This window comes from Pongo abelii, chromosome 2 (genome assembly GCF_028885655.2).
Source record: "Pongo abelii isolate AG06213 chromosome 2, NHGRI_mPonAbe1-v2.0_pri, whole genome shotgun sequence".
Classification (NCBI taxonomy): Eukaryota; Metazoa; Chordata; class Mammalia; order Primates; family Hominidae; genus Pongo; species Pongo abelii.
The window spans coordinates 30,045,952-30,057,216 of NC_085928.1; the positions used below are offsets into that span (position 1 = coordinate 30,045,952).

The window sequence follows — 11,265 nt, forward strand, 5'->3', positions numbered from 1 at the left end:
ATCTCCAAACAGTGTATCACTGAGTTTTACTTGGTTTCCAGATTTATAAAAACAGTATCATACCACATTATTTTTAGTAGTGGAATGAATATTACAAAATTAATTTAAACTGTCCTTTGCTGTTAGATATTTAGCTTTCTGCTGTTTTACTTTTATCAATAACTTGTACATTAATCTTTGTGTATTCCCAATTATTTCTGTGAGAATAATTTCTAGAAGTTAGGGTAAGAATACTTTTTGACTTTAACTTTATATCAGGAATGTGTCCATCTAGAAGATTTTAATAAAACAAATATTCAGATTTTCCTCGCAGGTAATTACAAATCATCACTGGCTCAACACTTTAATGGGCTTTATAAATACATGAATGTCCCAGTAGCTTATCAAACTTAAGTGCAAACACAAATTCCTTTAGTATTTTTGACTTCCCTAAAATCTATGCTGTTCTTGTCACACTGTAGTATTAATATCCCCTCAGTTCCTCAGGCTGGAAACCTTAAAGACACATTGTCTCTACTACCCCACCTTCACTTCAGTCACCCCATGTGCATACTTCACTTTAGTCAGTCTTCAAGTTTTGCTAGTTCTGCCTCTAAAATGTCCCTTGATGCATCCCTTCCTTTCTATTCTCACAAGCACTGCTCTAATTCAGACCTGGCTAATCTATATCATGTGAACTATTAGCCTCCTAACTGGGTCCCTACCTGCCTTCAGTCTCTTGCCTTTCTAATCAGTCCTTTACTCTGTTACTTTCTCAAAACACACACTTATCTTTAAAACTGAAACCAAAAATATCTGATAGCTCCCCATTATGTTCATAATAAAATCTATACTCTTTAGTTGTTATAAGCAAAGCCCTTGATCTAATTGAACCTCCCTCTCCAGCTTTATTTTCTTGTGATCCATCCTCCCGAGCCCACCCCCAAGAACTTTGTGTTTTCCATGCTAGACAGCCGTTGGCTGCTTGGTCTCCATGTATTTTCCTTGTTCATGTTACTCCCTCAGCCAAGAATATGCTTCCTCTCCACATCTTTACAGCCTGTTGAAATGCTACTCATGCTTCAGGGTTCCACAGAAATACCAGCCCCTCCATGGAGTTTTACATCAGTGTACACTATCGTACTTATACCTAGATGAGTCAGGCATGGGTCCTTCTCTCAAAATGTCTTAAATGTCAATACATGGCAAAAATATATTTATAAATAATGCTGGGTAGAAATAGCAGACACAAACTATTTTAACATATCCATTATAATAAAAACTATATATTTGTATATGTATGTATGCATTTTTCTAAATACATATATATGGAGAGAAACAGGCAAAGAGAAACAGAGACTGTTAGGAAGAGGGAAGCAATGTAAATACTTGAGCTTGGTGTTTATTAAGGCCTCTGAAATTCTTTTTGGAACCAGGCAGGATGAGTACTTTTTCAAAAAAAATTAATGATAATATAATGATGCGTGTTAGTTTCATTTTCTTTCATAAAGATGCTAACTTGGACTTCAATAGGTTTCCATTTTGAGGCTCAACCATATTTGGTCCAGGTGCAGGAGGCCAGCCAGTTGTCCCTCCTCTCTATTCCAGTGTTGATTAGCTGACTTGGAGGGGCCTTGTTCCGTTGCCAACTCTGTGTAGTCATAGTCACGGGTAGTGAATAGTCCCCTCAACTATAAAATGAAAACGTTACACTAGATGATTGTTAAGTAGATGAATAGATGATCTCTAAGGTTCTTTTCAGCTCTCCAATTTTGCGATACTTTTTGCTCATGAAACAGAAAAATGCTTAAGGATAAAGGAAAGTACTGATTTGTTTTCTACTCTAGCACCCTCACTATCAGGTAGCCAGTTTCCCCTTTTCTTTACGTCAAACTGCCAGTATGTGTTGTGTGGAAATTACTACATTTGGCTTCTATCCAGGTGCACCAATAGCTATGTGGCCTTGGGTGTGCCCCTTGCTGTCGCTAGGCCTCTGTTTGCTTATCTGTGAAATGACAAGGGTGAGACTGGATGCTTTTTGAGGTTCTTTGTGGCTTTAATATATTATAATTTTATAATTGGTACATTTGAAGTACCCAAGCAGTTTTTTTACCCTGTAGTCACTAGGCCATTTCAAAGTTAAGTAATAGGTAGAATGGGACTATTCACAAAATATCCTTTTACTCACAAAATAGTGTAGATAGCAAAGTGGAGCATCAGGGTATGCAAACAGATATGTGCAATGAAGAAATAGCCTAGTTGCATCACTTACTTTAACTTACTGTATTTTTCTTTTACAATGGGTATTTCTCAATTACTCTTTTAAAAATATTACTTTGTATTAAATAGGGAATCCTTTCCCCATTGTTTGTTTTTGTCAGGTTTGTCGAAGATCAGATGGTTATAGATGTGTGATGTTATTTCTGAGGTCTCTATTCTGTTCTATTGGTCTGTATATCTGTTTTGGTACCAGTATCATGCTGTTTTGGTTACTGTAGCCTTGTAGCATAGTTTGAAGTCAAGTAGCATGATGCCTCCAGCTTTGTTGTTTTTGCTTAGGATTTTTTTGGCTGTATGGGGTTTTTTTTTGGTTCCACATGAAATTTAAAGCAGTTTTTTCTAATCTGGGTAGAAAGTCAATGGTAGCTTGACGGGAAAAGCATTGAATCTATAAATTACTTTGGGCAGTATGGCCATTTTCATGATACTGATTCTTCCTATCCATGAGCATGAAATACTTTTCCATTTGTTTGTGGCCTTTCTTATTTCCTTGAGCAGTGGTTTTTAGTTCTCCTTGAAGAGGTCCTTCACATCCCTTGTAAGTTGTATTCCTAGATATTTTATTTTATTTGTAGCAATTGTGAATAGAAGTTCACTCATGATTTGGCTCTCTACTTGTCTATTATTGGCATATAGGAATGCTTGTGATTTTTGCACATTGATTTTGTATCCTGAGACCTTGCTGAAGTTGCTTATTAGCTTAAGGAGTTTTGGGGCCGAGACATAGGGGTTTTCTAAATATGCAATCATGTTATCTGCGAACAGAGACAATTTGACTTCCTCAGTTCCTATTTGAATACCCTTTATTTCTTTCTATTGCCTGATTGCCCAGGCTAGAACTTCCAATACTGTGTTGAATAGGAGTGGGGTGAGAGGGCATCCTTGTCTTTTGCCGGTTTTCAAAGGGAATGCTTCCAGCTTTTGCCCATTCAGTATAATATTGGCTATGGGTTTGTCATAAATAGCTCTTATTTTGAGATATGTTCCATCAATACCAAGTTTATTGAGAGTTTTTAGCATGAAGGAGTGTTGAACTTTATCAAAGGCCTTTTCTGCATCTATTGAGATAACCATGTGGTTTTTGTCATTGATTCTGTTTATGTGATGGATTACATTTATTGATTTGCGTATGTTGAACCAGCCTTGCATCCTGGGGCTGAAACTGACTTGATCATGGTGGATAAGCTTTTTGATGTGCTGCTGGATTTGGTTTGCCAGTATTTTATTGAGGATTTTCACATTGATGTTCATCAGGGATAAAACTGGCTAGCCGTATACAGAAAACAGAAACTGTACCCCTTCCTTACACCTTATACAAAAACTAGCTCAAGATGGACTAAAGACTTAAATGTAAAACCTAAAACCATAAAAACCTGAGAAGAAAACCTAGGCAATACCATTCAGGATATAGGCATGGGCAAAGACTTCATGACTAAAACACCAAAAGCAATGTCAACAAAAGCCAAAATTGACAAATGGCCTCTAATTAAAGAGCTTCTGCACAGCAAAAGAAACTATCATCCAAGTGAACAGGCAGCCTAGAGAACGGGAGAAAATTTTTGAAATCTATCCATCTGACAAAAGTCTAGTATCCAGAATCTAAAGGAACTTAGACAAATTACAAGAAAAAAAAAACCCCATCAAAAAGTGGGCAAAGGATATGAACAGATGCTTCTCAAAGAAGACATTTATGTGGCCAAAAAACATATGAAAAAAAGCTCATCACCACTGTTCATTAGAGCAATGCAAATCAAAACCACAATGAGATACCATCTCATGCCAGTTAGAATGGTGATCAAAAAAGTCTGGAAACAACAGATGCTAGTGAGGATGTGGAGAATAGGAATGCTTTACACTGTTGGTGGGAGTGTAAATTAGTTCAACCATTGTGGAAGACAATGTGGCAATTCCTCAAGGATCTAGAACCAGAAATACCATATGACCCAGCAATCCCATTACTGGGTATATACCCAAAAGTTTTTAAGTCATTTTGCTATAAAGACACATGCACACATATGTTTATTGCAGCACTATTTACAATAGCAAAGACTTGGAACCAACCCAAATCCCCATCAATGATAGACTGGATAAAGAAAGTATGGCACATATATACTGTGGAATACCATGCAGCCATAAAAAAGAATGAATTCATGTCCTTTGCAGGGACATGGATGAAGCTGGGAGCCATCATTCTCAGCAAACTAACACAGGAACAGAAAACCAAACACCGCATGTTCTCACTCATAAGTGGGAGTTGAACAATGAGAACACATGGACACAGGGAGGGGAACATCACACACCCAGGCCTGTTGGGGGATGGGGGACGGGGAGGGAGAGCAGTAGGACAAATACCTAATGCATGCAGGGCTTAAAACCTAGATGACAGGTTGATGGGTGCAGTAAACCACCATGGCACATGTATACCTATGTAAGAAACCTGCACATTCAGCACATGTATCCCAGAACATAAAGTAAAATAAAATAAAAAATTATTACTTTGTAGTAAACTGAAATATTTTTAATATATTTTGTAGGAAATTAAAATGTTGATGTAGATTTCAAATTTGCACACTAATTCAGTCTAGTAGTAATAGATGATATTTTAAAATACATGAACTCCAGTAATCATTATAAACTTCCTTTATTAAGAAAGAGACTCAAAAGGCTTCATGAAGATGAGGGCCCCATTTTCATTTCCAAGGGACAAACTAATCTTTGATATATGATATTTGGTTCAGAATTGCTTTTGGCAAACATAATTGTTACTGCTTAAACAAGTAGTTCTTTTCTAGTAATTAGAACTTTTTTTTTTTCATTTTAATGGGTAGTCATAAATATTAACCACCAGCAGTGCAGGAATAATTTAAATTGTCAGATATCACTCTGTGAACACGTGAAATAATTTACATTTATTTAGAACCTTTTATCCTAAAGTGCTCTACATATATTTCTTTATAATCTGATTGCAAGCTATAAATAGGACTATCCCACCTGAAATAGGGCAGGAACCAAAGTAATTAAAGGTTACAACTTCACAAGAAGTAGGGAAAGATGGAAATGTAGTATTTTTTACATTATTTCTATGTGCTGTATGCCTGTAGGATTGGAGAATCCATGTTGACCAAATGCACCAGCACAAAAGTGGAATTGAATCTGCTCTAAAGGAGACCAAGGTATATGAATTACTTTACGTGAATCAATGTACATTTACTCATCTGTGGAACACCTGTTACAAGAGAACATGAAAGAATAAAAAGACACAATTTTTGCCTTTAAGGAACTTACTAATTGAATGCAACGTATTACATTTCAACTGACCTTACATTTAAACCAACTAAAGAAAGCTAACTTACATATTAATAAAAGCTATATATGTGTATATATATAAGATATATATGTATAATATATAGATAATACATATATTAGAGAGAAACATTTCATCATTCTTTCCTCTCTGAATCTTAAAGGAGGAAAGAACACCAGGCCAGCAAGGTCTAGAACTTACAGCCTCCGCAGGCTTGCTGTCCTGCCAGAAACAAGGACTTTGGAGAATGTCACAAAGAAGCAAAGCTAGACTGAAAAGTTATATGTCCCAGGCTAGAGCTATAGGCTTAGGGATCTATTTCCAACTGGAATATTTCAGTCACCTTTGAATCGTGCTATAGGAAACGCATGTTATTCCCTTTGATTGTGAACGTTATATAATGCTAATTATAGTCACATAAATTTTATGGTATGTATAATGACAAATGAATTGACTAACACTGCCAGGTGCATTTTTATTCTAAAATTCTTCTAAGTGTGATTAAAATATTTGTCATCACAGACATTTTGTGCTATTGAAAATTTCAAGCTGTCTTCTTTTGCACATGTAGTTGATTATTTGTAGAATGGATTGAGATGTAACCCATTTTTAATATTTTTGAAAAAATATGTTTGTGAGTTCTTCTATCTGCAAATTCCATGGAATTTCTAGGGATTTTTGGACAAACTCCATAATGAAATTACTAGGACTTTGGAAAAGATCTGCAGCCGAGAAAAGTACATCAACAATCAGCTTGAGAATTTGGTTCAAGAATATCGTGCAGCTCAAGCCCAGCTGAGTGAGGTAATTTAAGAATGATTTCCAAGGATTTATTCAAGTTAACAACCCTAAACCCTAAACTTGACACAATACTGTTCATTTGAGAATCATGAAATGCTTTTCATGAACAGCAAAACATCAATTTTCTGCCCACTTTAGGAAGCCAAGAGAGCCAAGTGAACTTATTTCCATTTTACATGTAATAGAAGTTGTTTTCTCCTAGAAGTCTTTAAATGCACGTCTTCATTTGATTTAAGTAAATGAAGGCATATGCTGTTGGGGGAACATAGCTTAGAACAGGAACAGAGTATCAGGACACCTGGTTTTGTTTCTAAGTCTGTTGTTAATTTACCATTGGCGTAAGAGGAGAAAGAATAGTATGCATTTACATGTGTCAAAGGAAAAAGACAGTCCTGGCCATTCTGGCTTACAACCACATAATAAGGAATGTGAAAGCAAGACACATTCAGAGACAAGCAGTTTAATTAATAAAATGAGACAAATTTTTCATTCTTTCAAAGTTTTAGAATTTTAACCAAAAATAAAATCACTAGACTTTGAAAGCACCAGTTCTTTGTCCCAGCAGTAGGGATCTAAAAGCTTTCCTTTGGGATTTATGCCCCCTATTTTCTGATGTTAAAGAAGACTAGTAAGGACAGTTGCAAACATCAGTTGAAGGCATATTTTTTGTCTTCAGCAGACAAAGTTGAGAAAGAGAAAAAAGTAGAAGTAAATTTGAGATACTTCTATACTTTCAGAAGTCCTCAAAGACTAAATAGAAATCTACCCTTTTCGATGTTATTTGTTAAATGTATTATTCCTTCATATACACAATTACTTATGATATTTTAACTATCAAAATGATGTAAAACTCTCTGAACGAAGCCACCATGTATTTGTCTAATATTAATATTGTATAATTGATTGTTAGTTTCTGACATACTCCAGTTGATTGTACTGTCTTACCGGATGTTAATCCTTATTCATTATTGAGCTTCATGCTCTACTTTGATTGATTATTGGTTTTAGAACTGACTTTCTCTGCAGAGCATGCAAATTAGATTGACCAAGAGCCCCTCTCCTAAACTGTTTAGGAATGACCAAGGACAGTTTTTATTGTGAACCATGCCCATGTGAGGTACACAGTCAGTTTGTGAAGGTTAAGGTAGTTCATCATTTTGTAGTACTTAGTTAAATACATGCTGCCTATTAGGGACATGAAACAGCTACAGTTAAATGTCACTTTCACAAATGTATTCACAAACAAGGAGGGGGGGTTGTCATAAAATGACCTGCAGAAATTGCAAACACAAAGAGGTCAGTCGTATTTAATCTGCTGCTGCTTTGAATTTGCCATTAAACAAAATGTTTTTCCTCTCAGGCAAAGGAGCGATACCAGCAGGGAAATGGAGGAGTAACGGAAAGAACCAGACTCCTCTCTGAGGTACACACCGATGCTCTTGCCCTGCTTCTCACCTGTCAGCTGGGCCCCAGCCATTGAGAACCTACAGATGGTTTAACACTGCTAATTTCAGTTGCTCCCTGTGCCTTTAAATCATTTTCTTTAGGAGATAATCCCTAATTTTCCTATCACTGAATCAATAATTGATACATTTCTTGTTTCCACAGGATGCCTGAAGTTTCTGTATTAAATTCAACATAAAACCTGCTCATAATATTAGCACACTTATAATTTTCTTCAACATTTTTTACATAATAATTATTATTAACATGGAGATGAATAGGTAAAGCACTGACTTAAGGAATCTATAACAAATTTTAATGTTAGTCTGCAAGATATAAGGTTTATTTTTAGTGACTGTTATTGGTAACTTGTGTGTGATCCTGGGTGTATTTCTCTGTCCACAACTGGGAGTGGCTTATAACCTCCTCCTTTAGAATATTTGCATAAAAATAAATAGTTGCATTTATTTTTATGATCTTTCAAGAGAGGCAGGACCTGATATATATTCCCATTTTTCACTGAAGAGCCAAAGAAGGAAAAAACCTTGAAAAAGGTCAGTAGTTTATTTGGGACTAAAATCCAAGATGATCTTTGGTTACATTCCATTATAATTGGAACAAACTTTACTGTTTTGACAGGAAAGAATTAAACCTCTTTTATAGAGATTATTTGAGGAATAAAGTTATTTTAAAACACTAAAAATATAACATCAGAAATATTTAGACTCTAATCCTGTGGTGCTTCTAAGCAAATAAAACGGTATGTAGAAGTAAAGTGTTCACTTACGTTAGGTAAATTAACACTTGAAGGGAGTCCAGGGAACCATTTACTTCTTTTGGAGTAGATAGTTATCCCCAGTTGTAACGTTTCAGGTGCCTGAAAAAATTAATTTGCTTTACTTGGATGAGCACTTTATTCCCAGGGAAAGTTTTACTCACCAGTATGATAAAAATAAAGCCTACTAAGTCACAATAATTATAGCTTAGTTGTAGATCATGTAAAAATTTTTCAATTTCTTAAAGATGGTATTTTCTACTTATATTAATGCTGGTTTGGAATTTTGCTAATAATAGAGGTTATAGTAGTATAATCGCCAGATAGAGTACAGATAGGAACAAGTGTGACAGCAAAGTATGCCTCCTTGGAGTTCGGAGTTCATGATTTGGATAAAGCAATAAGAATATTCTTATATATAGCCATATGATATAAACATTTTTTAGTGTCCTATAGAGGAAAAAGTGACATAATGTCTTATAGAACTATAATGTTAAGAAAGATACCCAGAAAAGCTTTAGAAATCTAAAATCTCTTCAGGATGTTTGTACTATTTTAATTAATAACCAGTTGTTAGAGAATTTCAAAGTATATGCGATGAGATAATTGCGAGGTTTGAGTGTCTAGTGACTAAAACAACTTTGATTGTGTTTAGTATATTGCAATATGAGAAAACGGATGTGACAGCCATTTGGTGAAGTTTAACATTAGGAGCATTCTGAAAAACTGAAAAGCTTTGTATATCTGCATACTTTGTATTATTTGAATTATGTCCAAAATATTCCTAATATCTTTATTTTTCTACATGTGTGGCTGATATCTAAATTACATTTTCTTAATACATAACTCAAAAACTGTGAAAGTTTATTAAAATGTAATGCTCATGAAAACTTGTTTTCATGAAAGGTTATGGAAGAATTAGAAAAGGTAAAACAAGAAATGGAAGAAAAGGGCAGCAGCATGACTGATGGTGGTAAGTACATGCTCATTTTAGGGGAAAAACTGAGCAAGAGAAAAATAGCTCTTCAAGAAACCTACTTAACAAAATAGTATTAATATATAAAACAAATTATTTGTTGCTTGTTTGAAGAGAGATTCATTGTGCAAAAATGTCTGACAATCAGCGTACTGTTTTTCTTATAAATCAGCTGAGAAGGGTAGGCTTTTTTACTATAATTTAGAGGTTTTTAAAATTCAAACTATTGATTCAAAGAGTGGGAAATATTTAAATATGTACTTTGTTATGCCAGTTTAAAAAATAATATTGTGTTCTGTTTTCATCAAATGAGCTTCACTTTTTCTATTTTATGTACAAAAGGGCACTAAGTATATGCCCAAATGACACTAAGGCAGTGATGTGATAACCCGTAGTTTATTTTCCCTCCTCCCCAGTAGAAATGACTGGGCAGGGGTCAAATAGAGAAGAATTAATCATCCTCTGGTAATCATCCTCCATTGTGAGCAGGTTACTTTGATATGGGCCAGTAGTGATTGCTGAAGGCTTTTCTATGCCCTAGAAAAATTTTCTAGAGTTCTATTGATATATACCGAATGATCTTGCAAAAGGGAATGTTTAGGATTTTTTTTTTTTTGCAAAATGTTTTAAATGGGCCCATTATCTACATCTCAAAGATAATTCTCTCTTCCCTTTTCCCCTTTTGTATTTCCTTTTCCTACAGACAAATATACTAGCTCATAAAATCATCTTGAACACATCCTTAAACACCTGTTTAGCAGCTCTTCCCCTAGAAAAGGAAGAAAGTTTAGTCTCAGTACATCAAATACTACATCATTTTTCATCCTAAAAAATCTCAGGTGCTTAAAATGCCACAGCAAAACTGTGTGAATGTCAGTAAGTTTTTGGCTATATTTTTAACCCTATTTTGGAATTAAGACAAAGTGAGGAAAATGTCATACAATTCTGTAATACACTGATACTCCAAATGAACATTTTTATTTCATGTTATTTTCATTCTGCAGCTCCTTTGGTGAAGGTTAAACAGAGCTTAACAAAACTGAAGCAAGAAACTGTAGAGATGGACATTAGAATTGGCATTGTGGAACACACGCTACTCCAATCAAAGCTGAAGGAGAAGTCCAACATGACTAGGAACATGCATGCCACAGTTATTCCAGAACCAGCAACAGGCTTTTATTAAAACATACTGGTTTTCATGTTTCTGATTAGTTGGGTTTTTTATATCGAACTATATTTCATGTTGCATACAAAACATAATTTTATGTTCAATGGGTATTTTTTTACATATACATACTCCCATATTATATCATGGTGATTATGATGGTTAAAGCCTTTACACTGAATGTAATGTTTAATAAAGTAATTACAAATTCTCACTTTCTAAGAAGCTTTCACTAATCGTTACCTATGTTAAAGCTCCCACCTGGTGGCTCATTTTTCTTAGCATTCCTTGTGTAAGCCAAGGTATATGACCTACGTTTTCTGTAGATGCTGCTGCTGTCACAACATGAACTGCTGACACAGTCCTTTGCATTGCTCCACCTTTGCAGTGATCATAAGTGCTTTGTGCCCAGAGGCCGCTAAAGATGGTAGGCAGGATTCTTTCCAAGAGCCCAAACTGCCTTTGCCTCAGCTTTATGGTTACCTAAAATTGCCACTTTATTGAGGTTAAAAAAAGCTTCAGTATCCTCATTAACATTTGAA

The 11,265-nt window shown here is 35.1% G+C and overlaps 1 protein-coding gene across 5 annotated transcripts in view; it reads left to right on the forward strand.

Moving 5' to 3' along the window:
• IFT57 (intraflagellar transport 57) overlaps positions 1 to 10,937 on the forward strand; it is a 60,133-nt gene extending 49,196 nt beyond the window's left edge. Inside the window, exons 7-12 of one of the 5 annotated variants that reach the window (XR_010139144.1) lie at positions 5,361 to 5,432; positions 6,236 to 6,367; positions 7,725 to 7,787; positions 9,489 to 9,555; positions 10,262 to 10,397; positions 10,563 to 10,761. Coding sequence is in view for 4 of the 5 variants with exons in the window: in XM_002813324.4 (XP_002813370.2) it covers positions 5,361 to 5,432; positions 6,236 to 6,367; positions 7,725 to 7,787; positions 9,489 to 9,555; positions 10,563 to 10,741 (513 nt within the window). In the remaining variant the exon portion in view is untranslated. Of the gene's footprint in view, positions 1 to 5,360; positions 5,433 to 6,235; positions 6,368 to 7,724; positions 7,788 to 9,488; positions 9,556 to 10,261 lie in introns of all 5 variants that reach the window. The other 4 variants (XM_002813324.4, XM_063721798.1, XM_063721799.1 and 1 more) reach the window with 4 other exon arrangements.
• The last annotated feature ends 328 nt before the right edge of the window (positions 10,938 to 11,265 follow it).